General features: G+C 41.7%; 1 protein-coding gene across 3 annotated transcripts in view; it reads left to right on the plus strand.

The window, feature by feature from the left end:
* LOC149204871 (PGR5-like protein 1B, chloroplastic) overlaps positions 1 to 27,841 on the plus strand; it is a 226,711-nt gene that overhangs the window by 80,329 nt on the left and 118,541 nt on the right. For all 3 annotated transcript variants that reach the window (XR_016252394.1, XM_089394817.1, XM_089394816.1), the window contains exon 7: positions 13,996 to 14,047. Coding sequence is in view for 2 of the 3 variants with exons in the window: in XM_089394817.1 (XP_089250943.1) it covers positions 13,996 to 14,047 (52 nt within the window). In the remaining variant the exon portion in view is untranslated. The remainder of the gene's footprint in view (positions 1 to 13,995; positions 14,048 to 27,841) is intronic.

Consider the following 27,841-nt stretch of genomic DNA (forward strand, 5'->3'; position numbering starts at 1 on the left):
GTACGACAACTTCCTTTGCATCCGTGTTGCTGCTGGTCCTTTCTTCCAACACTGTATTTGCACTGCACCTCCTCTCATCATGTTGCATCGTGCTGCCCACTGCTGCATTGCAACTTAGTTACTGAGAAGTAAGTAACTGATCTCCCAACTGACCTCCCTATTGGGCTAGAAACACCCTCTGATGCTGAAGCTCCCTCTGCTGCTGACAAGTGCTCCCTCTCTCTAACCTATGCGCTGCTGCAACAAGTCTCGACATCTTGCACTGTTGCACATCTCTCTATGCCTTCCTGCACTGGTGCAACACTCCTGTGCCTCTCACATTGTTGTAGCCTGCTAGCTCTGCGCTGTCTCGAGACTCCGGCACTGTAGCTCTCTCTGCCGCTCCATCCGCATCCGTCTCTACCCACTCAACCAGTCCTGCTACTCCTTGTCGGGGCTCCCTTAGCAAGGTCTAATCCAAGAGGCTGGGTACCTCAAGGATCTTGCCCCTCTTCGCCTGCAGTCTGCCTGACTATAGCTCGATGTCTGCCCACTTCCGCTCAAGTGGTGCGTGTCCACTCATGGCACAATCATCATCTGTCAAAACTTCCTTCTCTGCCCGTGTTGGCGCTGCCTTAGTCTCGGAATACTCTCCCTTACTCTTCTTCCTTGGGCACTAGGTCGCATAATGACCCATCTCCCCATAGTGGAAGCACTTGATCTTGGAGAGATCTTTCTTCTTCCGCTTCTCCTGCTTTCCCTCAGATGCTAGGGCCACATCCTCCTCCTCTTGTTGAACTTTGATCCCTTTGTTGTTGCTACCTGTCTTCAACTGCCGTCTGATCTCTTCCTAGCGAAGAGCTGCCCACATCTTGTCCCAAGCTAGGAGAGTCCCTCTGCCCAGGATACTCTAGATAAACACTTCCCAATCTTCTGAGATAGCATTTAAGGCCGTCCTCACCATAAGCTCTTGATTCGGTGTTGCTCCTATAGTAGTCAACTGGTCTTGGATCTCATTCAGTCCTCCGAGGAAGGTGTCAATCAATTGACCCTTATTCATTTGATACAACCCCATCTGGTTCTCGAGCAACATTCTTCTCTGCACATAAGTATGCTGGTACAGGTTCTTGAGAGCCTCCCACATCTCAACTGTCGTTTCCTTCTCGACTATATGTGGTAACACATGATCGTTGACCTCGTCAAGGATAATGCACCTGGCCCTCGTCATTGCCTCTTCGTACTTGTCGTTATCATTGGGGTCGACTGGGATAGCTATCACCTTTAAGGTGAAGTTCTTGACATGATCCCTGTCAAGCACTAATAAGATTCTGACCTTCCAGACTGCGAAGTTCGATGCTCCGTCCAGTCTATCTTGGTCTCTTACTCCGTGTAGTGCCATGACGCTCCTCTACTTCCCTCCTGGAAGTTCTCTGTTCGACTCCTCTGAGTATCTACTTCCTGTCTGGAAGTTCTCTTCTGGACTCCCTCTGAGTCCTGATTTCCCTCCTGGAAATCCTTCTGCTGTTTGGCGAGATGCCCCTACTCTGATCGTCTTGTGCAATTACACTGCTTATCCAGGTTCCTCTGCTAGAAACCCTTGGTAACAACTCCTCTGGCCCTGCTCTGTCAGGTACTGTTCTGACTACAGTACCTCACCAGCTCCACTCTGCAATATTTCTGCAGCCTTCTAGACTCCAGCAACTGCCTCTTTGTGAACTGCGTCAGCCCCTCTCTGCCCCACGCTGGCTCTGCTTCAGCCCTGGGATGCCCTATGTCAGCCCTCTGGCCTTCTACGTCAACAACGCTGGCCTCTCTAAGGCTCTGCGCAATTATCGGCTTCCTGTGCGTGGCTCTGTGTCACACTTCTTGGCTTTTGCGTTGCTAGAAACAACTTTTGTCACCTCGAGACAACTGTTTTCTGCTGCTATTGCTATGCTCGACTGATGTCTTTTAGTCCTCCTGTGATCTGCAATCACGCTCTGATACCATGTTGAAGTTTCTAAGTTTACTTAGTTTAGAAACACTTCATGCACTTTTTTTGATTTATTCCTACCTACTTGTTATTTTTCTTTAATAAGTTATTTACAAAGTAAATACTGAAAATAAACACCAGTGCATGCTCAACATATTACAGATCAACAACTAAAGAAACAAGAATAAACACACCACATGACACCATTATTTTTGGACTAATGTCCCCGGAAAAACATAATGTGGGAAAATCGGTGCAGTGATTTGAGGGTTTTCTTATTAAGCAATATCAGAGTACAATTTGGGTGTCAAAACTGGTCTACCCAACAGAGAATTTCTTTAGCAGTAATAACTCTTTGTTTCTGACAAATCTACTGGCTGAAAACCCGATAATCCTTCCGGCAGCTACTCAGCATCAATCTGCCCCAGAAACCCCAGCGTCTGCCCAATCTGGATTGCGTCAACCTTTCCTAGCCCAGCGCTGGCTCTACGTCAACCTATCTTGGCCTACGTTAGCCCTAGGAGGTCCTGTGTCAGCGCTCCGAGCCTCTGCGTTAGCTACGCTGGCCTCTCTGGTGCTCTGCGCAACACTTAGCTGCCTTAGCGTGGCCCTGCGTGAGCACTGGCTGCTCCTGCGTCACTCTGTCTGGCTGCTTTGCTGCTCTCTTGACACTATCTCTGCCTCTCTGTACTCAATGCCCCTCAGCTGCTCTCTGATCACTGATTCTATCTCTCTTAGCAAACCAACTCTAGAGAATAGAATGATTGATCACTCTGGTGTACTCTCCAAGTGACCCTCAAGCCTCCTCTTATACTTTTCCTGTTGACGTCTCAACGACCGAGATTAAGTCCCTAATCAACAGCTAATATTAGATCTAGCTTGATCCATGTTTTTTGGACCACTCTAACACAGATTCATATTAATACACATTAATATTTTATTTTCCCTAAGTTTAGACTTAGGGACTCCATTAAAAATATTAATTATTTTAATATCTCCTGATTTGTTTAGAATCTGTCCAAACCCTTTCTGGGCATTGGAGATCTCATGTGCCCCAACCTATCCACCAAATTTGGTGGCTAGAGCACATCTGATGCTACCTCAAATCAACAGTAGCAAATGGTGGAGAGAGAAAACCACTTTTCTCGCGTGCTTTCAATCGAATAATGGTCGTGCAAATATCTGTGCGAGATTGCGCGATAACCGTTGGATCAAGCGGGATTGAAGAACATTGGAGATCAGCCAAGCTTGTTGGCGATCGGGTGACGCGACAGCGGTTGGATCGAACGGAGCAGATCAACGGTGGAGATCGTCCGGGATAGTTAATGATCGGGTGACGCGATAACTGTTGGATCGAGGAATGAGATCGACGACGAAGATTTAACTCGCTAAGGAGAGCATCGACATATGTGCAAAATGTTGAAGAATGGAGGAAAGGTAAGGTTTAAGTGTGTTTATGAGATATTTCTATTATACAATAATTATAATAGAAATAAGCAGAATTAATGTATTTCAGGTTAAGTTAAGAATTAGCGAAAGTTTATGAAGGGTTGTGTAGGGTTCCTCTTAAAGGTTTATTAAAGTTTAGACTTTGGAAAGTCAAATGAAACGTTTTCGCATAGAGTTTGCTTAAGGAGCCTTAACCTTGATTAAGTGAAGGTTTTCACTAAGTATGGAATTTTCAAAATTCCTGGGACACACATGGTGTGACATGCAATAGAATTTGCATACTGTGGGTATATACGGCTTAGGCTGCATCATTGGGTTATTTGCAGCTTACACTAGCATCACTCTCCCTCGACTGTGAGCCCGGTACCAAAAATATGCGCCCCTTGTAGTATAAGACCTCGTCCATCACCCGGTAGCACTCATTTGCATGTGTCCCCTCCAAGATCTCGCATGCCCGCTGGTCTTTAGAATATTCTACCAACAACTGGGCCTTCCAATCATGGCAAATGCTCATGAGTGAGAGGCCTGCGGGTCTCCTGGATAATGCATCGACCACTACATTGTGCTTCCCCTGCACATACTCGATATCAAAATCATAGGCCTACACCTTGCTGACCCATCTCTGTTGTCTATCATTGAGGCCTTGCTGCCCCATGAAGTGGCGAAGACTATTGTGATCTGTCTTCACCCGGAATCGGTTACCCACCAAGTACTGCCGAAATTTGGCCAATGCATGCATGATGGCCAACATCTCTATATAGAATACAACTTCTCATGGGGTAGGAGCTTTCGACTCTCGAAAGTAATGGAATGTCCATCCTGGGATAATACTGCCCCAATCCCCTCTCCTGATGCATCACACTCCATGGTGAATGGCTGAGTAAAATCCGGAAGTGCCAACACTGGACAACTACTCATCACCTCCTTGAGGCGATCAAAAGTTGACTGTGCTCCATCTGTCCATGCAAAATCCCCCTTCTTGGTCAAGTCCGTGAGGGGTGTTGCCAACTGCGAAAATCCCTTGACAAACTTCCGGTAATAGGTGCAGATGCCCAAGAACCCCCTCAGCGCTGTCACATCTCTAGGCACCGACCAATCTCAAATAGCTCGTATCTTCTCCTCATGCACCTTCACCCCATCTACGCCAATGATGTGCCCCAAGTAGAGCATCTCAGTCAGGCCAAACTCACATTTGGACAATTTGGCATAAAACTATTGTTCCTCCAAAATACACAACACCACCTCCAGGTGTTGTAGGTGCTCCTCCCAAGTCTTGCTATAGATCAAAATGTCATCAAAAAACACCAATACAAATCTCCTCAACTGCCCCCAGAACACATGGTTCATACATGACTGGAAGGTGGCAGGTGCGTTGGTCAACCCAAAGGGCATGACCAAAAACTCGAAATGCCCATAATGACATCTGAAGGTTGTCTTAGGGATGTCCTGATCCCTCACCCTGATCTGATGGTACCCCGAGCGTAGATCTATCTTAGAGAAGTACTTGGCTCCTCTAAGCTCATCCATCAACTCATCGATGCGTGGTATGGGGTACCGGTTCTTCAACGTCTTCTTGTTGAGCGCTCTGTAATCAATGCACATGCGTAAGGTTCCATCCTTCTTCTTCACTAGCACCACTGAAGAAGCGAAGGGACTGGAACTCGGCCTGATGTGGCCCAACGCCAACAACTCCTTGATGGCCTGCTCAATCTCGTCCTTATAGGCCTTGGGGTGCCTATAAGGGGTAGTAATCACCACCTGCACACTCGGCTCCAACTCGATGGTGTGCTCGAATCCCCTGTCTGGTTATTGCCATGGTGGAATATCCCCAAATACCACTTAGTATCTGTCTAATAGTGCCTGTATGTTCGGGTGTGGTGATTGGGCATGTCCCCCAGCCTCTAAAATCCTCAGCTCTACTGCCCACGCTATGTCTCCATGCCTCAAATTTGCCTCCATCCGATGTGCCGAAACTATCTGTGGAGGGTACGAATGCATGCCTCTAAGGACCACCAACTTGCCATCCGGATTGGTGAACTCCATCTCCAACTTCCTCCAATCGGTGGTGACTCAGCCAAGGGAGTATAGCCACTAGACACCCATCACTACATTGGTGTTTGGTATGTCCACCACGAAGAAATGGTCTTTCATCGAGTAGTTCCCCATGGTCATTGTCAAGGCGGGAACATACCGAGTGCACTGCATAGTTCGGTCTCCCAGCACCAGAACTAAAAATCCCTCAAACTCTGTCGTGGTGATACCCCTCCTCTGAACAATCTGAGCATCAATGAAGTTGTGGGTAGCCCCACTGTCAACTAGGAATAAGACACGCTGCCCCTGTACTGTGCCTCTGATCCTCATTGTCAGAAATTTGGGGACCCCTTATAAAGAAGCAAGGACTCTCTTGGATGGTGCAAAAGATGCTCCCCCATCTGGTGGTGGTGGTGGTCCCCTCTTTGCCGGTCTCTCACTGTCTCCCATACCACACTCCAGCTCCACATCGTCCTCTTGATCACTATCCGAAAAGACCTCAATATAATGGGATTTGTCAGTTGTGTACTGATGGCTTGGTGCCCAGGGCTTCCGAGAAGTAAAGCACAATTTCCTCCTCCTGAGGTCCCTCCTGGTCTCATCATCTAGTTGCTCACGACCCTGGGTTTATCTTTGTGGTGGTGGCCTAGTATCACTTCCCTTCTGATTGTAGGGAGTGCGTGTAGGAATCAGTGCTCATGTCTTAGGGATGGCCCCTTCTAGGTCTCTAGCACATGTCACGACCTCTTGTAGCGTAAAGGGCCTAGGTGACTTCACCGGTCCACACAGTGGCTCTAGCAACGACTCTATAAATGTGTATACCCTCTTAGCATCTGATAAATCTGGCACCATGACTGAGACTCTTAGGAACTCGGATATGTATTGCTCTGGATGACCCGTTTGTCTGAGTTGGGTCAGCTCCCTAAAGTGAGCCTCTAGATCCCTCTGATCAAAACATTCCACCACTCTCCTAGTGAAATCCTCATAGGAAGTCATGTTGGCATGCCCCAGAGTAGACAAGCCATGAAACCACCAATCGTGTGCCTCCCCCTCCAAGTGTAGTGTAGCCATTTTAATGGCTTCCACCTCCGTCATCCTATTGAACTGGAAACAAGTGTCCAGCTTCTTCCCCCAAGCCCGAGTTGTGCACTTGGTAGTGCCATCATATGTAGGGAAGTACACCCTCCCAATAGTACGTTGCAACTCATAGTTTTGCATGCCCTAGCCTCCATAATTTTTGCCCTTCTCATTCTGCTTGAGCTGGCAAAAGTCTCTGAAAGATAGTGCCTCTCTGAAGTCTGCTCCCATGGACTGCCACTCCTTGAAATGCTCTCCCATGAGTGAATGATCTTCAACTCCTCCTAATTCACCTTGTCCCAAAGGTAAGAAAGAAGGTAGCGTGGCTTGAGTTGGTCCACTAGAGGATGGAGGTTGCGCAATAGGTGAGAGATGATCAAACTGATGAGAGGACTCCGAAGTTTCTCCAAATAGAAACTCCCGGTGAGTGCTTCGCTCCCGGTTCTGCATCTTGATCTCATCTAACATCTTCTTCTGCCCCTTTGCCAAATCGCTCAAAGCCTTTAAGAGATTGCCAAAGGAAATCTCCTCTCTTCTCTTGGGCTCCCCCATGTCTTCTGTCACCATTGCCTTCCCATGGTCCTCTACGTCTGGAGTGATCTCTAGTTCCCTCTCCCCGCTCTGGTACCTTTGCCTCCTGTAAGGAATATTCTATCGGTCCTCCTCACTCATAGGAGAATCCCCCATGGCTAAGCCAAGATCTGGGCTTTAATACCACTGTAATGTTCCTATCTAGGAAAGACAGTGATATGCAAAGCAATAAACAAATTCAACACTAGAAAATTGGAACAATCAACAAACACCCATATAAACACCATAAATAAGAACCAACTGAGCCATTTTATTAATTTTCTTGGAGCAAGTACAATAGTGTTGGAGAAGTGCACCTGGGCTTGCTTAAATGGCAAGCATGACAAAACCCAGGTGATCAAACAACAACCCAAATGCTACACAACTGTTGCTCCAAAGATGCGTTGCGTTGCCCAAAAATCTACACTGTCTGTTGGAAACCCCACCTCCGGTGCTCAGAAAATGCTGCAAAATTAGCCTCAAGTTCTTCAACCAAAACCCACCAAAACCCAGAAGGGGTTTCGCCTAATTCGGAACCCCGAAATTCGGCCTCCAAATACCACGTCCTCCTCCAAGTGCTGGGAAATACAGCCTACCTGTAGCTTGCTAGAAAAGCCCTCCAAATCACTCCCAAAGGCTGAGATGCTCCCCTCTAAGGTTTCCCTTACTTCTCCCGGCAATCTCCAACTCTCTAACTCCTCCCCCAAGCTACCACTTGTGCCTAGCGAAAGCTCTTTGCGCAGGCCCAGGAAGTTGCAAATCGAACTACCCAATAGCAACAATCTCCTACTCTGAAACTCTCCCAAAAGGCTGATCCTCCATTGAGTCTCCAACACCAAAATTCTCACGGTAAATGCTGTCTGGAAGATACACAAAAACAATCCCTGCATGCTCCCTTCTTGTGTCCTCCAGAAACACGCACTCTCTGGGCCAAAGGCTGAATGATGTGCTCTGAAATTCCTCCATCTCTCCTCCAAGGTGATACGATTTACCTTCTTAGGGTGGCACTCGAAGTCCCCCGAAGAAAGGTTGAGTTCCCCGCTTGGAAAACTCGGTGCTAAACAACTAGTAACCTGGCTAAGTAGCTTGAGCAACAAAATGAGTTTGATAGACAAAAGACCCCTTGAGTAGATGAGCTCCTCCTATTTATAATTTCGCGGGCCTTCCTCCCCATGTGGGCCCCTCTTCCTTGCCTTTCGATTTCCCCTCCAAGGCCATTCGAATTCCACACTTGGCCAAGTGCGTTTTTTCCATGTGGGTGGCCCCCACATTCCACTAACAAAATAATTCGTTCTCTCTCTCCTAAGTCCTTAAGTCAAAATTGGATGGGTTCCAAAGTCACCAAAAATTATCTAAAATTGTGGGAGATTAAACTTGTGACAAAATAGCTTAGGAAGGGACATTACATGTACCCAAAGTTGTGGGCATGAAACCAAGTGGAGAATTTGATGGTTTGATCATTGAGAGCATGTGGGACGCCCTTGAAGGGCTAAGGGGCACCAAAGGCCTCAATAATGTGGCGTTGGTTGAATGAAATAAATTTTTGTCTTATGTTTTTATGGTGTTTAAACAAATTGTTTAGGTCAGCTTGACACATGTGGTGTGACCCTTGGTGGCAAATGAAACCCATCAAGAACACTATAAAAAGAAGGCAGGGTTAAGCTCATTCTCATCCATCTAAGTGCATTCATTCAAGTGGAGAGATAAATTTGAGGAGTCGCAAACCTAAGAAGTCAAGCTAATGTGTGGAGAAGGACAAGTTTACCTCTGTTTTCTTATGTCTGGTTTGGCCGAGTAGGAGAGATCTGTTGGATGAGTTATTTGGCAAAATTTTGGGCATGCGTATGGGGTAAACCTTTGTGTCTCTAGCACGCAATGTTCTGTCCTCTAGAAAAGGGACAACACCCTTGTAACAGGAGTTTAGGAGGGTCGTTTAAGGGAGCTATGAGCTTGGATTGTTGCTGGAATGAGGGTTCTTGAGGGACATCGCAGAAATTTCAGGGCTGGGAGATGAGGTTTATGCTAGTTTTGAGAGGATGCTAGGGCTGATATTAGGGCAGGCTTGCGGGTGATACAGGAACCCTAAAAGAGGGCCGCAAATCTCAGGATAAGTGCACAAAATTGTGACCTTGTGAAGGATGAATCATACTTCTGTGTAAGGTATGTAATTTGTCTTTCATGTTGATGAATACTAGGAGATGGTAGGTTTGTCATAATGGTGTTTTGGAAAGCTATAAGAAGCCCTAAATTCTATCCAATTTGAGGAGGCCAATTCCAGTAGTGTGGACTATGTATCAAGCCCTAGTTCATTCAGTTGTTGGATTGTGTGAGGGCAAAATTATGTGCCCTAGTTCAGTGGTTTGCAGTGGGCAAGATCAGTGATAAGAGGGAAACCTTGAAGCCCCAAGTCTAGTCATCTTTGGAGCAACAGAGAGATAAGAAGAGGGCATGTCTGAAGATCCTAAGAGTTGGTGCTCTTGGAGGAGTAGGAGAGAAGCTATAGGGTAGACTTATATGGGCCAAAGTTTAGTGGCATTGGTGGAGCAATGATCATTGATAGTGGTAGATTGACGGTTGAAGATGCAAGCATTTTGAAGTTGCAAAAGTCTTGTGAGCAGCAGAAGAAGAGGCAAAGGACTTGCTAGATGTGTTCAAGGTACGTGGACTGAAAGGGTTGTGGAAGTGCTACATCAGCAAGTAAGTCAAGTGTACTTTGTTCAGGGACATATTGGTAGTCATAGGTGGTTGACTCCAAGCCCTAGTTTTACTTGTATCAGGGTTGTATGTAAGGGCCATGATCCCTGGTACGAGAGTGTTGTGGCATTTGAGTGTGTTTGTGATTGTGATCTTAAACATAAACCTGATTCTTAAGTGTCATGGAAAACTCAACAGGATTGTGGCTATTGCTTGTTGATTTCTTTACATTTCTTGGATATTTCATGGGAATTGTTACTATTTTTGTCAAGTAGGTTAATTTGGCAATCTTGTGCATGTCCATTGTTTCTTTTATCCTCAAGTTCTAGAGGTTTGAAGAAGAGAGTAGGTTAATTCTCTTCCCTTGATTTTCTGAAGAATCGGAAACCCTAAATTACACTAGAGGGAAAGTAGGTTAATTTTCCCTAGAAATTTGGATTTAGGTTTTTTTTCCCTTTTAGATTATGCTAGGTTTAGTTTGAACCCTAGACTCCATTGTCCTTGGTGAAGTGTAATGTCCCTTTTTGCCAGTGATAGTAACGAAGACCATCATAGTAGCTTAGCCAATTCCCCTCAAATATAGTTGGAAACTAGTGGCTAAATATTAGGGAATAATTAATTTAAAAGTGATCAAGAAAAAAGAATACTATAAAGTCACTCTATTCAAAGAAGAAAAGGACCCATGGTATTCAGATGACCCATGGCACTCATATAGCTATCTCAATAAAAGGAAAGAAGGGGCTCATTCAGAGATATGATTCAATGACTTGGTTAATTGATTTTGTGCACTCATTGAGCTTTGTGTGAGAGTTTGTAACTTTGATTGTGGATCTTCTTCAAGGGTGAAATTATCCTCCCCAGGGATCAAAACTAGTTTTAGTGTTGCAAGATACACCTTAGCCAGTCGTTTGGAGGGATCAACTGGATTCTTCAATGGCGCTTAGCGAGGAAGGATGAGATTTTGGAGCATTTGTTAGAAGGTTGAAGTAACACACATTTGCAGATAGGGGAGTCCAACTAGAGGAGATTTTTGAAAAGGAACAAATTTACTTCAACTTATCTATTTGTCAGTTTTCCTTTCAAAATAAATTTGATGTAATTTCCCTTTCAGTATTGTAAATAAATAGCTGAGGTTTGTGGTGGAATTTGTCTACAAGCTTCGTGATTATTGGTTTTATAATTTTGTTAAATTCCCGGCAAAAATTCATGTGTGCTTTTTCTAAAGAAAATTCATAGAATTTTTTCTGGGAATTTAAATAAATAAATAAAGGGAATATTACATGAAGGCACGTGTCTCTACATCAAGTGGATAGGTTTTAGCTTTAATTGTTAATTCAGTAAGCTCTAATTAAACCCTAGATCAATTAAAACTCATCATTTTACTCTGTGGTTTTCATATTGGGGATAATTTTCACCTTTAATGTGTTCTATTGGCAAAGTTACGTTCATTGGTGAATGTCCTATGATGTAGAAGCAATATTAGGTGCACTAAATGGTTAAAATCATTGTTTTTCATGCTGTTTCTGCAACTATTTAGGGCTGACATCAATTGTTTATGATCATTTATTGGAAAATTGAACTGTTGAAAGTTGTTCAATTTATTTCCCGAAGTTGTATATTTTCTAATCTTTCAGTTCATATAATATTTATGTGATTTGGATGGTTAGATTTCTCGCTGTTTTAAGCGCTAGTTTGCTGTCCAAAACTGCAACTTTGTGCACTAGTTATAACTGCCAAGTATTTAGTGAACTCGAGGTGTGTTCCAAGAACCTATTTGAGACTCCCCTAGCTTGGATAACCTAAGGATTGACCTGTAATGTCCCTTTCAGAATGATCATTTCTGGAGTCTGATTCAGTAGCCTATTTTATTCCCATAGGCTATATGGGAAAAAGGGGGATCAATTAATTGTTTAAATGTCAATAAATAATTAAATTAAAAAATGACTATGGAGATAAAAAAGAGAAAAAGTTTATAAAGTCACTTTATATGAGTGGGGAAAAGGTTAAAAAAAAGGGGAGAGCCATGGTATTTTGATGACCCATGGTATTCTAATGATAAAAGCTATAAAGGAGAATTGGAGCTCACTTTTGGGCATGTATTGGATATTTTGGAATTTTGATTTAGAGGGCTCCTGCAGCTGTGTGTTAGGGTGTGAGACCCTAGTGGAAATCAGTTTCAGTGATGAGACCATCCACCCTAGCTGATCAACATTGGTTTTAGTGGTGAAACTATCCACCTTAGCTGGTCAATGAGGAGGGATCATCAAATTCCTCACAGGTGTGCAATTGGAGAAATTTAATTGTAGGTGATCGCGGGAGCTGAAGGAGACACGCTTCATCACTATAGAAAAACTCATTTTATTTGGAGGCCGAATTATATTGCTTCGATTGTTATGGAAGAAGGCCGAATTTCATGGGGTAGGCCCAGCTTATTGGAGGCAGCTGAAGTAATTTGTGACAATAGTTGCATTCATCCTTGCAGCCAAATCATGCAAAATATTATAGCAGTTTCCAGGTTCCATTAATGCATTATGTATGAAATTTCATAATTTAGTTGAATAAAGATTTGGCTGGGTTAATTGGTGTTCAGTTGGTAAATTCTGTTCTATGTGGTGATCTCTTGATTTATTGCATGAAGTTTCTCCTTATTTTCATGCCAAATAGGAAACTATTGCTTGCAAAGTGTTTGTAATAATTCCTGAAGAAAAAAATTAAAGATCTTAGCAAATGTGTGCATTAATTTGCCACTAGAATTGGCCCATTCTATAAAGGGGACATTACATGACCCATAGGCCCAATGAATGCTTTTGCTTGCTTTACACTTAATCTCCATCTTGCCATAGTTATTATAGGCTTGTGTGGGTGGATATAGTTTGTAGGAGCCTTGGGGGGTATTTAGCTTTAAGTCTCTTAGGGTTACTTAATCCCCAACTCCTACTAGGAAGCTTCCCTTGTAGTGGCCGGTTGTCCCCACTAAAATAGAAGAGGGGTAGTTGCTGAGGTGATGAGTTGATTGTGGTGACACTTCTGTCTTGTTGTGCAAGTTTCTTGCTTGGTAAAGGCTTTGCACCAAGGTGCACGATTTTGCAGCAATGCTTACTATAATGGTATGTCCCTATAATGTGATCTCATTCCACATTAATACAATCCTTCTCCCACATGATAACTTCTCCTGAGATTTATTTTAAAGATGCCTTAACCAGGATTTAGTACCATAAAATAAATCACACAAATGGTTTACACAAAGTTATAGAGAAGAAAAATATATTGAAGAATAGGATCATAAAGAATGAAAGACATTGCTATCTCTCATGAATGAAACAACCAACCTAACTTCATTAAAGTAAGACATCATTAATGTCATTTGTAAATGATGACTTCAATTATTAATCCTATGACTACATACTGTCTTATAAAATGGTATATCAGAAGATCCACGCAGAATCAAAGTTATCAGAGATTGCAAACTCCAGTAAGTGTTCAAGGGCAAGAAGCTTTCCTACGATGAAGAAATTTCTCTAGGGGATTCTTATCATTCTCACTAATAGCATTTCCACTATTGGAACCGCTAAAAAAGATCAGAGGCTGCAATGCTCCGAAAAACAAGCAGCAGCCTTGAATTACTTAGAGGGAAGATTAATAGAAGCTCTCATAATAAGTTTGTCATATCCATAAATGTCCTTCATTATTTGTATAAAAACCCTTCTTATGTGTTGATATATATGAACCAAATATGAATCTCGTGCATACACATTAATTAATTCTGTTTATGTCTTTCCAAACCGTGTAACCTGGTGGACAATTACATCACAAATATTCTAATTGTCTTTTTTTGCTATTTTTGGATTTCATGATAGAATGTTGGATACATGGAAAATGGCTTCTTAGTTTTGTAGTTGATTGATCTAATTCTATTCTCGTGTGCTTTACCCTGTTTTTGTCCCGAATGTTCTCACTGTAATGTATGCCTTGCCTTACCTCCTAATTTTGAACCTATTTACGAATCCGTTTTCAGAATTTTGGGATGTTGCTTTTCCATGTCAAGTTCAGTTGGACTAAGCCATAACTTTTATGTTTCTATAGTTGCAAAAGGTTTATGTTATTACCTTTGGATTAAAGTGTGATGGTAAATTTGCCATTACCGTTTTCCTGTACACAAATTTTGATGTATTTGAGCATGGCAGAGGGTTTTAAAATACTAATATGCCTTCATAAACATGCAGGGTTTTCTTTCTAGATGACATTACTGGGTTTGAAATTACATACCTATTAGAGGTAACGAATTGCAACCCCTTTTAAAGCATATCACGATTGAACTTTTTAAAGAAATATCTCTTGATTATTGAATAATTTATGGTATATATTTTCCTTGGTGCAAATCAGTGTGGTGAAAAACATGGAAAATTAGTTGTTAGCCCTAAAATTTTCTCTGATAGATTGATCAGGAAGTTTCCAGAAAGACCAAGACAACTGTTTAAACTATGTGTCATGAAAAATTCCTTTAGTCAGGTTCATGCTTTATTTATATTTTATTTAATTTTCTTTGTTGATAGTTACAATCTGTAAAAGTAAATCTGATAGAAAAGATTGTACAAGACCTCAAGGGTACAGTGTAAAAACATTAACGGAGCAGGATGGACAAATAGCACAAGGGGAAACGCTAAAGGACTTGAGCCCATATTAGGGTGGAAATATGAAGGTGCTTGGGCAGCTGCCCATACTTGTCAACAGACCATCCATCCCCATGCCAGGCCTAGGGCGTGGAAGAACGTGTGAACCCGCTTTTTTCAGCTCAAGATTTACTTTAAGTCTATGTTCGACATAAACAATCACGCAAACAAACTCTAGCTTGGGACTTTATCCCTATTCAATTCCAGAACCCAACTCAAGTGGAACTTGAATTCTTGCTGCAGATTCAGCTTCGATTAGGTTAAAATGAAGTCCACGATTTAGGGAATCTTCCCTTTTGTAAGTCCAGAATTTCTTCATTGATGAAATACCTCAAACGCTGGTCTAAATGGCGCAATACATTAAACTAGTGACATTGAAGTTCGAAGAAAAAAAAACAGTTGTGTACTTTAATCAACGTGGCTCAGACCTCGTCTGTTTGGAATGAGTTTGGCACCAAATGAAGAATCACATTCTGCAAATGTGCGTTTGTCCCTTATGAAGAGATCTTAGATACACGGTCAGTTGATCTGCATAGTACAGAACAACTAGTTCAGATCTGTGTCTGGCAAACACAAACTTTGCTCTTAGGGTAAATTCACGACTTGTAGATGTGCTACCTGCCCAGGGCACTTCTAATATTCAAGAGCGAAGGCTGAATGTGGGGCCTAAAATTATCTCTATCCCTAGGAAAACTTGAATCTGTTACGAGAAATGATATTGTGATTTCTAATTCGGCCCAAAAAAGAACAATCAGTATGGCCCAACGCTGGTCTATCTCAAAAGTCTGATCCTGCTATTCCTGCCCCCAATAATGATGCTTTGAAATTCCAGATCTCAGATCACATTGTTACATCTTTCAAGGATAGAAAAATACCTGATCAAAATGGATTAGGCTCTAATGGGGGATCTGTAGAAGAGGAACATTAGTAAGAGTCAAACAATAGGTTTGAATTATTTGGGGAAAACATTGGTGAATATGTTGAACAGACAAAAAAATTGGAACAAAGAGGCATCATCATGTATTTCTTTTTGAGTGGGCCTAATGGTTAAGAGCATGTGTTTCCTCCTAAGAGGTCATGTTCAAAACTAGAGGGGGTAGAGTATGTATGCCTTCTAGACTTAGGAGTCAAATCGCTGCACAGAGGTGGGTCCCTTGACCCACAAACAAGGGGGTCTCATACACCAATTTGGTGTCTGGCTTGGTCGTGAGCTTAAAATTGGATAATAATAATAATTATGTATGATTACCAACCAGCCTAGATTCATCTAACTCTGGATCTATCATGCGCCGATAGGGATCAAATCAGTGTGGCCCAACGCTGGTCTATCTCAAAAGTCTGATCCTGCTATTCCTACCCCCAATAATGATGCTTTGAAATTCCAGATCTCAGATCACATTGTTACATCTCTCAAGGATAGAAAAATACCTGATCAAAATGGATTAGGCTCTAATGGGGGATCTGTAGAAGAGGAACATTAGCAAGAGTCAAACAATAGGTTTGAATTATTTGGGGAAAACATTGGTGAATATGTTGAACAGACAAAAAAATTGGAACAAAGAGGCATCATCATGTATTTCTTTTTGAGTGGGCCTAATGGTTAAGAGCATGTGTTTCCTCCTAGGAGGTCATGTTCAAAACTAGAGGGGGTAGAGTATGTATGCCTTCTAGACTTAGGAGTCAAATCACTGCACGGAGGTGGGTCCCTTGACCCACAAACAAGGGGGTCTCATACACCAATTTGGTGTCTGCCTTGGTCATGAGCTTAAATTTGGATAATAATAATAATTCTGTATGATTACCAACTAGCCTAGATTCATCTAACTCTGGATCTATCATCCGACGATAGGGATCAAATCCGTTGAGGTGCAAACATTTTCTCACACTGTGATACTTTTTTCTATGTTTCCTGTGAACATGTATTCACTGAGTTTTCATTGTAGAATATTTAGGGTTTGGTATTAAATTATCGAAGTCTCTGTCTTTTGAATCATTGCAGCCTCCATCTTTTGGATGTTTTCATCTGATCTTGTTGTTTGGTCTTCATTTTCTCAACCCATAATGTCTAGTGCACTCACATTTTAAACCAATAGAATTTTAGTTGACACTTCACATCGTTGTCTTGGGCCTCCTGCCATTAATAGAAGTTTTCTACTATTCTTTCTTTTTCCCATAAATGTCGTAAGTGCTTGCCAATGCTGGTGCGACATTGGCAAGTGTGATTGCTTTACCAAGTAAATATGGGTTTCACCTCCTAAATATAAGAAGTATTTTTTATTTCATTATATGCACGAAGCTAATATTCTATATATAAAAATGATTTAATGCTAACTTTTTCTTAATTCTAAAAGGACATGTGCCAACTCCACATTGAACACGGATGGACAAAATCACACATCACCCTCATACTAGGCTATAGAATGTGCCTCTTGGTGCAATGAAGAGGAATTTAATAAATGGTGTAAGATAAGATAAGATAAGATAAGATAATTATATTTATGTCCAACTAATGACCACAAAGTAGGTCAAAGGGATTGTTGAGTACAATGATGTCCATACGAAGCAGGAGAACCAAACCGTCTCCTAAAAAACAAGACACAATACATGAAGTAAATCGACATCTGGTCCTAGTAGAGAAGATCTAGGAGCTAATAAGTTTGAGGATCAAACCCATCTCTCCTAACATCCGAGGCTGAATGAAGAACACTGAAGAAACTCAACAAAGTCTATTGGCCTAATGAAGAGCTGGTGGAAAGTGTACACTGTCCACTAAATCGTTGCCTGGGGGGTTTGCGCATTGCTGAGGTCTGAAGGACCTAGTTCGTCTCCTAGGAACGGATCTGAGACGGATTTGCTGCTGAGATCTCGTGTGGTGGGGTGAGGTCCCACGGATCCTCACTGATCGAGAGTCTAGATACGTACTGGTATCAATCGGTCTCTTGGTACCCCTGTCTGAAGGTAGTACATTGAAAAATGTCGTGATCCTCTGTGTGGGGTTTGGTCTGATGGGAGGCTGAAGAATATACCTGAGAGCCTCCTGCATATATAGGGCCAAACATCTCTGATTGGGATACTCGAAAAAGTCGACGAGGGTCCGAGAATCTCTAAACAAGCAATGAAACCTTCCTTTGATCTCGTAGTAGACAGGACATCCAAGAATGAAGTGCACCTCAGTCTCCACTTCCTGTAAATGACATACCTCGTAGATTTTTTCTGGTCTATCCACCTGGTGGTCCATCTCTACCCGAAGTCTATGAGAACCTACTCTGAACTGGCCTAGAGGAATGCAAAGAGCATGCATCCAGTGGTGAAACGTACACTTGGGTTGAACAATGAGCCCGTCTCTCAACTCCAAGAAGTGCTTTGCGTAGAAGGCCATCTTTGGGCGCAACCCTCTCGGAGGAGTTGCACAAGGAAGTCTAGGTGATGTCCTTTTCATATTGGGGCTTAGTATCCAAGTGTCTTTGCCTCTTATGCAATTCTAAATCTACTATGAGACAAGTGTGAAGCATCCCCAAATGCCTCCCTTGGCCGTCCAACACTACCCATGAGATTTCTCTTCTTCATTAAGCATTTGCAAGGCCAAATTTAACCTTTGGTGGAAATATATTATAGAATTTACATGCATATATAAAATGGAAATAACATTGATATCACAAAGTTTTTGATTATACATCTAAGTCAACACATTAACAAAATAGAAAAGCGTTCCACAAAAAGAGAACCATGAATACTTATCTGCAATTAAAGCCATTTCCAGCAAACTAGTTGTTGAGGAGTGATTTTCCACGCAACCATCAGAAGTAGGTTTGGTTCCATACCAAAGCTAGACCATGATAACAATAGGGTGAAGGAATTTCATATGGGGCTCTAAACTCACTCAGCCCAATCCATTACTGTCATGGCAAGCCATCTACTTACAACAAGGCTTGTCAGGTCCTCATCCAACCATTATACTTAACATACCACTCTCTTCCATCGCCCAACACGACACAATGGAGACTTACTCTTTCTTTGCTCAAAGTCCCTTAGAGTACTCTTCCCGTATAATGCTCTTCAGGTTGTGCAAAGAAAGTCCAATATGTGCTAGTCATAATTTGGAACAAAAGATCGTCAACCTCAAGCAAGTCAATGAGCAACAATAATAGGGTTGTATATCTGAAGGTGTTGAATAAAATACTGTTGACATTCCATGCATGTTCTCCCTCTCTTCAACCATCCTATTTTTCTTCCACATTTTCACCCATAACAACTAGGGAAAAACATCTCCATAACATGGGACATTGTCTCCTCTTTCCACAAATTGTTCCTTCTCCAATGATAAAATACAATGCATAGAAAAAACCTTTTTTTGCATGGGACCTTCCCCTTTTCCCAAGGATATGACACCTGTACTTAGTACACATATTCAAGTCAAAGATATATGGGATAACTTGTAAGAAGCATGAGCAGGGAAGAATAGTACTCCAAAGGACAATGATAAGGTTAAATCATCCAACCACCTCCTTTCCTCTTCCCTTGTTTTGGTATAATGGCTCTCTTGTTGCTCTCTTAACCCACCATTTTGATATATATATATATATATATAGGACACGTCCCTTAGGGTCTCGTGTCCCGTATTCCTTTTGTTGGACACGACATGAGCGATGAAACGCGTCAGAAATGATTTTCATTGTGTCCTAAAATCATGACACGTTTTTGGACCGTGTCAAAAATGTGCCCTAGCGTATTTCGATTTTAGGACATGTGTCCCATGAAAATCCCCAATTTAAAACGTCGCGTCTTGGTTTTTTATCATTTTTTTGTCTCTGTTCGTGAGGTATTCCGGAGTCCAGTTCGTTGTTTGCATTTTCACATCTTGCTGGAGTTGAGACAACACTTTTCACCTTTTGCTCGCACAACTAATCAAACTCGCTACGTCTTTTTTGAAGGCCACAGACTAGCGCGAATCAACCTCAGACTAGCATGAATCAACTAGGTAAGATAATAATTTTATTTATAAGTTAAATGAGTCTGGGTATGAATGCATCTAGTTAGGACCAAAGAGAACGATACCTCGCGAGTCGCCATATGCGCATGGCCTAATCTTGTTCCTTTTTCATTTGGGTGTAAGCACAAAAAATAAGAATTGAAACCAAAAATATAGTTTGTACTATGTGGGAAGTTATGAACCTGAACCAACATGATAAAGAAGGGGTTTCTGAACCTAAGTCAACATTATATAACTTTGTATAGATTGGTTGTTATATAACTTTGTATTGGTTGGTATATAACGTTATATCATTGATGTAGTAAATTAACAAACTAACTAGTTCTAAATTTGTAAATACTAAATTAGTAAATAGATATCATCATGATTCATATCTATAGATGTTTTAATTTCTAAAAAGTATGGATCAGGCACTATATTTCAGTATTATATATATATATATATATATATGAGCATATTGTGGAAAATATGCCCACCACAGCATAACCTATCCCTCCACTTGGAATCATATGCATTCACTAGTTATGCCTTGGCCTTGAGCTCCACACTAGCAATATTTACAATGGATCTCATATATTTATAGCATGGGATCATTATATCTCTTCCCCTTTGGCTTCAATCCCATCACTTAAAATACCTCACACAACAATATGTGATTTATTGCATATTATGTTCTAGGGATCAAACTTGAGATATTACATTTGCCTCCTCCCTTGCTGGAATAGCACCATCTTTGGTGTTCTTTTCCTTCCAACAATAAGACCATGTCTCCATGTCTTTTACTTGCATCCACAATGCTATTATCTTCATTGTAACTTGCATTTGGTGGTTATCTTGGATAACAATGGCCCACACTTTTGCTATTTTGACATGCTTCCAAAACCTTAGTATTTCAAAATATACCTACAACAATCATCAAAGTAAACATGCATATCATAGCCATTTCTATCTAGTAGTTATCCCATTCTTAGAAATTTTTAAATTCATCACTGAAGCATAGTTTTTGTAGCATAAGATTAAGTATGCAAATCAACTTTGTAGTTATCTATGTGAATATATCTTTGCTCCACCAGGCTACCACAGGCGAGATGTGACTCACTGTCTTCTTTGACGTACCCAATTCATTCAACGCGCCTCTTTTTTGTTGTACATGCTTTTCTAGGCTTAGGCATCCCTTTCTTTGCTAAATAATCCCTCAAGCAGTCTGTCTTGTTAAAGCTTTCACATGCCAAAAAACTGCGATTTTTTAGCAAAACGATAAATCACCCCTTAAAAATTGCGATTTTATGTAAGCTGTTGGAGAAGGGAGGAGAAGGGTTTGTGGACATCCTTGTTGATTGTGGAGGAATGTAAGCAACCATCATCAATCCACCATCAAATTTTTTTGCAAGGGGTGAGCTTCATTTGCCAAAACTGTGCTGAAGTTCCATTGACATGTATGTATCTAAATCCCACTATCTTAATGCCTTTTTTTTCACTATTTTTGTTTGCTTGCTTGCCTCTTTGCTTGCTTTCATTTTGCCATGATTTTCATGCCCATAAAAATGTAAGGGTTTTTAATTTTTTTTTTTTAATGGGACAACTAGCTTGAATCAATTTTTTTTCCATCTTCCTATTGTCATTTTTAGTTTCTAATGATCTAATATAATTTTCTAAATCTTTGATAATTGATTTATTAAATCAGCAAGCTGTTATTTTTTTCTAGTGGGGGTTTAATGCCATTTTCTTGTGTTTGTTGTGCCTTAGGTTTGAATTTTAAAGTTGTCCACTTCCATTGCAAATATGCCAAAGGTTTTTTGGCAGTATGGGGAACCTGTGTGTGACATCTAGAAAAAACTACATTGCAACTTATTTGGGAAGTACATGACAGGAGGGGATTTTATGTTGAAATTCGATCTAGCTAAAATCCCTAGCAAAGAAGTTGGGATTTGTAAAGAATCTAGCCTAGAGATTATGAGAGCTGCGAATGACGCAATTGTTGAAAGTTCTAAGTCTGATCGTTAGAAATTTTATCTGTGTCCTTCTGGTTTATTTCTCCTACTTGTTAATTACGAACAAGCTATTTAAACATATAAACATCGAAATAAACACAATACAGTCTCAACCATTTATAGATCAACTGCTGAAAGAATAGCAAACACGCAAGTGACACCGTTATTTTTGGACAACTTGTCCCCGGAAAAACCCAATGCGGGAAAATTGGTGCAACAATTTTGAGGGTTTATTTTATTATGCAGTCTATCCTTGAGTACAATTGGGTACCAAACTGGCTCACCCAACAGAGAAAAATAACTGACAATAATACCTCTCTATTTGGAAGTAGATATTCAGAAAATCTGCCCCACTAAACCCTCTCCAGCAACCTCTGAAGCTTAGCATTAGCCCACTTGGCCTCAGTGTGAGCCTGGAACCATCTGCGTCAGCCCTCTGAGGCACTGCACAACCTCTACGACCCTCTGCGTCAGCCCTCTGAGGCACTGCACAACATCTACGACCCTCTGCGTCACTCTTGCAGCCTTTGCGTGGATGACGTGGGCCCTTCAGGTCTCTGCGCTATCTCTATTGGGCTTTGTGTGTTCCCTTTGGCTCAGTGTCTGCCTCTCTCTACCTTTGTGCTGGTCTTTCGGCACTATCTTTGCCTCTCTGTGCAGTACTCACTTCTCCTCGCTGTAAATTGATCACTGATTTGACTTTCTTAGCAAACCCCGCTCTAGAAAATCGAATGATTGATCACTCTGGTGTATATCCAACTGACCCTCAAGCCTCCTCTTATACTTTTCCTGTGGGTCCTTCAACGACCGAGATTACATCTCTAATCAACGGCTAAGATTAGATTTGGCTTGATCCATGTCTTTTAGAACCTTCTAACCCAGTTTTATATTAATACCCATTAATATTTTATTTTTCCTAAGTTTAGACTTAGGAACTCCATTAAAAATATTAATTATTTTAATATCTCCTAAACCGGGTAAAATCTGCCAAAACCATTTCTGGGTCTTGGAGATCTTATGTGCTTTAGCCTCCCCACCAATTTTCATGGCTAGAGCACATCCGATGCTACCCTAAATCAACACTTCCTCTTAGCGAGGACTGTGCTCTAGTAATACTCCAACTGAGCATCACTCTAACTATACGGCACCAGTACCTGTGCTGATGCTAGGCCGCCTCGTCAAACATCCTCTGCACTTTTGCATCTTGTACTGCTGCCCATGGCCCTACCACAGCCACTATTGCATCTCTATGACAAATCCCTCTGCATTTGTGCTGCTGCTGGTCCTTTCTCCCAACAGTGCATCTGCACTGCAACCCCTTCTCATCATGCTGCATCGTGCCACTGCTAACTGCTACTGCATTGCAACTCAATTACTGAGAAGTAATTGATCCACCCAACTGCTGACATCCCTGTCAAGCTAGAAACACTTATGATGTTGAAGCTCTCTCTACCGCTATCAAGTGCTCCCTCTACTGCCTCTGTGTTGTTGCAATAACTCCCTGCCTCTCGCACTGTTGCAAACCTCTTTGTGTCATCCTGCACTGTTGCAACCCTCTCTGAGCCTCTCGCACTACTATAGCCTGCTAGCTCTGCGTTGATCAGGACTACTGCACTGTAGCACTCTCTACCGCTTCATCTGCATCTGTTTCTACCGATATCCGCCAGTGTCGTTACTCTCTCTTTGGGGCTCCTGTAGCAAGGTATAATCCAAGAGTTTGGGTACCTTAAGGATCTTGCCCCTCATTGCCTGTAGTCCTCCTGACTACAGCTCAATGTCTCCCCGCCTCTTCTCTAGAGGTACATGAGCACTCATGGCACAATTGTCATCCTCCTCTACCTCCTTTTCCGCCTTCGCTGGCACTGCCTTGGAGTCAGACACCTCTCCCTTGTTCTTCTTCCTCGGACACTATTTTGCATAATGACCCAGTTCCCCACAATTGAAGCACTTGACCTTGGAGAGGTCCTTTTTCTTCCTCTTCTCCTGTTTCCCCGCATATGCCAGAGCAGCATCCTCTTCCTCTTCCTTCTTGATTCAGACTCCTTTGCTGCTACTTCCCATATTGCTCAGTCGTCTGATCTCTTCTTGGCGAAGAGCCGCCCACAATTCTTCCCAATCTAGAAGATTCGCCTTGCCCAGTATGCTCTGGACAAATGTCTCCCACTCTTCGGAGATTGAGTTTAGTGCGGTCCTCAACATCAACTCTTGATTTGGCGTGGCCCCTATGGAAATCAGTTGGTCCTGGATCTCCTTCAACCGACTGAGGAAGTGATCTATTTGCTCCCCTTTCTGTATCTGGTATGACCGCAGCTGATTCTCAAGTAACATCTTCCTCTGCACGGAAGTATGCTGGTACAACGTCTTCAAGGTGTCCCACATTTCCTTTGTCGTATCTCTCTCGGCAATATGTTGGACCGCATGATCCTTGACCCCATCAAATGATGCATTTTGCCTTGGCCATTGACTCCTCGTACTTGTCATTATCAGCCGGGTCAACTGGGATAGCCATTGTATTCAAGGTGAAGGCCCTGATGCGATATCTATCTAGAATGGACAGGATCCTAACCTTCCAGACCACAAAGTTGGACGCCCCGTCCAACCTGTCCTGATCCCTCAGTCCATTCATGGCCATCTCTCTGCTCTTCCTTTCGACTCCTCCGAGTCTCTACTTCCCTCTGGAAGTTCTCCTCTGAGTCGCTATTTCTCGTCTCGAAGTTCTCTGCTCGATTTCCCTCCTGGAAATATGCCTGCCAATCGTCGAGTCGCACCTCTTCGATCTCCTGTGCACCTGCAACACTGATCCGGATTCCTTGGCTAGAAATCTGCCTCGGTAGCGACTCCCTCTACCTTGGTTTTTCCCGTTAGGTACTGTTCTGTCCACAACGCCCCACCAACTTCACTTCTCGCAAACTGCCCACAACTTCCTAAACCCCGGCAACAAAAGGACTGAGTGTCTAGGCTCTGCGCAATCCCGACACTGGCTGAAATGCTCCCCTAGCCAACTGCGTCAACCCTCTTGGTCTCTGTGTGGCTCTGCGTGAGTCTTTTCTGCCCTCCTCAGCCTCTGCGTTGGCCTCTCTCTGGCCCAGACGTATGACGTAGTCCCTCTACGTCAACCCTTCTCCGTTGCTTTATGCTAGGAACAACTTCTGTCACTCGGGACAGTGGTTTCTACTGCAAATGCTCTGTTTCAGCTGGTGCCTTCAGCTCTCCTGTGATCTGCAACAATGCTCTGATACCATGTTGAAATTTCTAAGTCCGACTGTTAGAAATTTTATCTGTATTCTTCTGGTTTATTTCTCCAACTTGCTAATTACGAACAAGTTATTTAAACATATAAACATCGAAATAAACACAACACAGTCTCAACCATCTATAGATCAACAGCTGAAAGAATAGCAAACACACAAGTGACACCGTTATTTTTGGACAACTCGTCCTCGGAAAAACCCAATGCGGGAAAACCGGTGCAACAATTCTGAGGGTTTATTTTATTATGCAGTCTATCTTTGAGTACAATTGGGTGCCAAACTGGCTCACCCAATAGAGAAAAATAACTAATAGTAATACCTCTCTATTCGGAAGCAGATATTCAAAAAATCTGCCCCACGAAACCCTCTCTAGCAACCTTTGAAGCTTAGCGTCAGCCCACTTGGCCTTAGCGTCAACCTGGAACCATCTGCGTCAACCCTCTGAGGCACCGCGCAGCCTCTACGACCCTCTGCGTCACACCTGTAGCCTCTGCATGGATGACGCAGGCCCTTCTGGCCTTTGCGCTGTCTCTGTTGGGCTCCGTGTGTTCCCTCTAGCTCAACATCTACCTCTCTCTGCCTCTGTGCTGGTTTCTCGACACTATCTCTGCCTCTCTGTCCAGTACTCACTGCCCCTCGTTGCAAATTGATCACTGATTCGACTTTTCTTAGCAAACCTCGCTCTAGAAAATCGAATGACTGATCACTCTGGTGTATATCCAATTGACCCTCAAGCGTCCTCTTATACTTTTCCTGTTGGTCCTTCAACTGCCGAGATTACATCTCTAATCAACGACTAAGATTATATTTGGCTTGATCCATGTATTTTAGAACCTTCTAACCCTGTTTTATATTAATACCCATTAATATTTTATTTTTCCTAAGTTTAGACTTAGGAAATCCATTAAAAATATTAATTATATTAATATCTCCTAAATCGGGTAGAATCTGCCCAAACCATTTCGGGGTCTTGGAGATCTCATGTGCTTTAGCCTCTCCACCAATTTTCATGGCTAGAACACATCCGATGCTACCCTAAATCAACAACAATTAATGCAAATGACATAAAGAAAGCAGAGACAGTTGCAAATAACGCCGAAGAAGCAGCTAGAGCTCTAAGCCTATCTACCATTGATGGTGGTGGGAGGAGGTCTATGACTACAACTCCCAAGAGGTTGTCATCTTTTTTTGTTCCATGAACCAAAACTGGAGCACAACCTTCCATCAAATCAGTGATAAAAAAAAAATGAGAAGCAAGAAGTAGACAGGGTTATGGGGAGGTGTCTTTTGTAGAGTGACTTACTTCTTAGCATCACAAAAAACATTACATTTTGGCAGCCAATGTGTGATGTCATCACTATGGTAGGCTATTTTAATGTCACAAATAAAACAATTCACAATTCAATCCAAGATGTAATCTTATGAGATGTAAACATAGTATGTGCAGGCAACGCAAGAACTATTCTACTTCCTAAAGTAATTAAAACAATTACTGTTTAATCTTATTCAAGAAAGGGAATTCAGCTTATATTTAAAACTAATACTAGGAATGTAAAACAATTGATTAATCTATGGAAACTAAAACAAAAAACACTTGGGCTTAAAATCCATCTAGCTAGTCTTTATCTTAAATCCCTTTGATCAGCTTTGGAACACAACCTTTTGCTGCTTAGGACAATGTTCATGTGTTCTTTTGCAGGTTGGATTTGACGAATGAAATCCTAATGTTTGCTCGAGCAATGATCCTAAGATAGAACCTTTAACAAGTCTCAGTCAATACTGCATGGAAAAACATAAAAAGCACGAGTAGGATGTACAATGCAAAGGCACTATACTTTTGTTATCAATAAATCACACTGAAACACTCAATTCATAAACACCAATGCTAGATTTTCTTGGAACAAAGTACTATATATATGTTGCACAGAGCAACTGTGTGACAATGATTAAACCCTAACTATCATAACAAACTATATTGTTATTCAAACCATAGATCAAACATAAACATGCACATAAACATACCAATTCTGATTAATCTTGGGATCATAAATTAAGTGTTGCGAATCGATTTCATAAATTTAATATAAGAATCAATATTGTTTCTCAGAACTCAAAGTATTCTTATCAACTTGAGGATGTCATCAAACTTGTGACAAGGCACACATTCATGTCTTGATATCGCGTAAAGTTTATATTGAAGGAAAGAAACCAAATCAGTATGAAATAATATCACTCAACTTTAAAAGTTTAATACTTTGATATGATATTTGGTTGATATCAGAGGATGAATGCTTTAATCGAATATCTGAATATAAATGTGGTTTCGAGTCAAACACAAAGATACAAAAATCATATGTCATAAAATTTAATACATAATCAAATTAATATCAGATCTGAGTCCTATATGTTGTCACGACTCAAAATCGAACACACAACATTCCCTGTTATGCATCCAAACACAATAATAACCACAACAATTATCAAAATACAAATCGATGAAACGTTGCAGGAAATTGAATGTGTACTAGGATGAACTTTCTATATCTATATATATCTATATATATATATATATATATATATATATATATATATATATATATATATATATACGAGATTACTAAAGTATAGATCAGGTACGCAACTATGTGATGGGCCCTTCCCATAGGTAACATCTGGTTAAGATACAATCACAGAGGAAGAAAGATCACAATGGAATCATGAATCAAACTAGGTTTATATTAACGAGAATCGTGTTACAATGAGCCTACTAATGCATAACGTATGCAAATACAATCTCACAGAGTGTGAAACAAGAATATGATCATAATTTCATTACCAATTTACCCAATTAGCCTACCAGACTATTGTCTAGTTCTATATATATGAAAATTACATCAAGCTTTGCCTTCAAAAGGCCAGTTTACAATGTTGAGGATCAATCCCCTATTTTAGGAGCAAGACTTCTCGAAGTGCTCGAAATACCAGAAATAAAACCTTCTCATGCTTTGAAACCTTCGCCATGCTGATCGTAGATGTAGAGAGATCGACCATATCCCATGTATGCTATGTTCGACAACCAAAATAGGGTTTACTTATGAATCCACCACTGACCTACGATAATAGAACTACTCGATACTTTGACTTGATCTCGGGCTTACTTGAAGGAG

The sequence above is a fragment of the Pinus tabuliformis genome, chromosome 1_2 (assembly GCF_031772625.1).
Source record: "Pinus tabuliformis cultivar Carrire ecotype Pingquan chromosome 1_2, CPIR1, whole genome shotgun sequence".
NCBI classification, from domain to species: Eukaryota; Viridiplantae; Streptophyta; class Pinopsida; order Pinales; family Pinaceae; genus Pinus; species Pinus tabuliformis.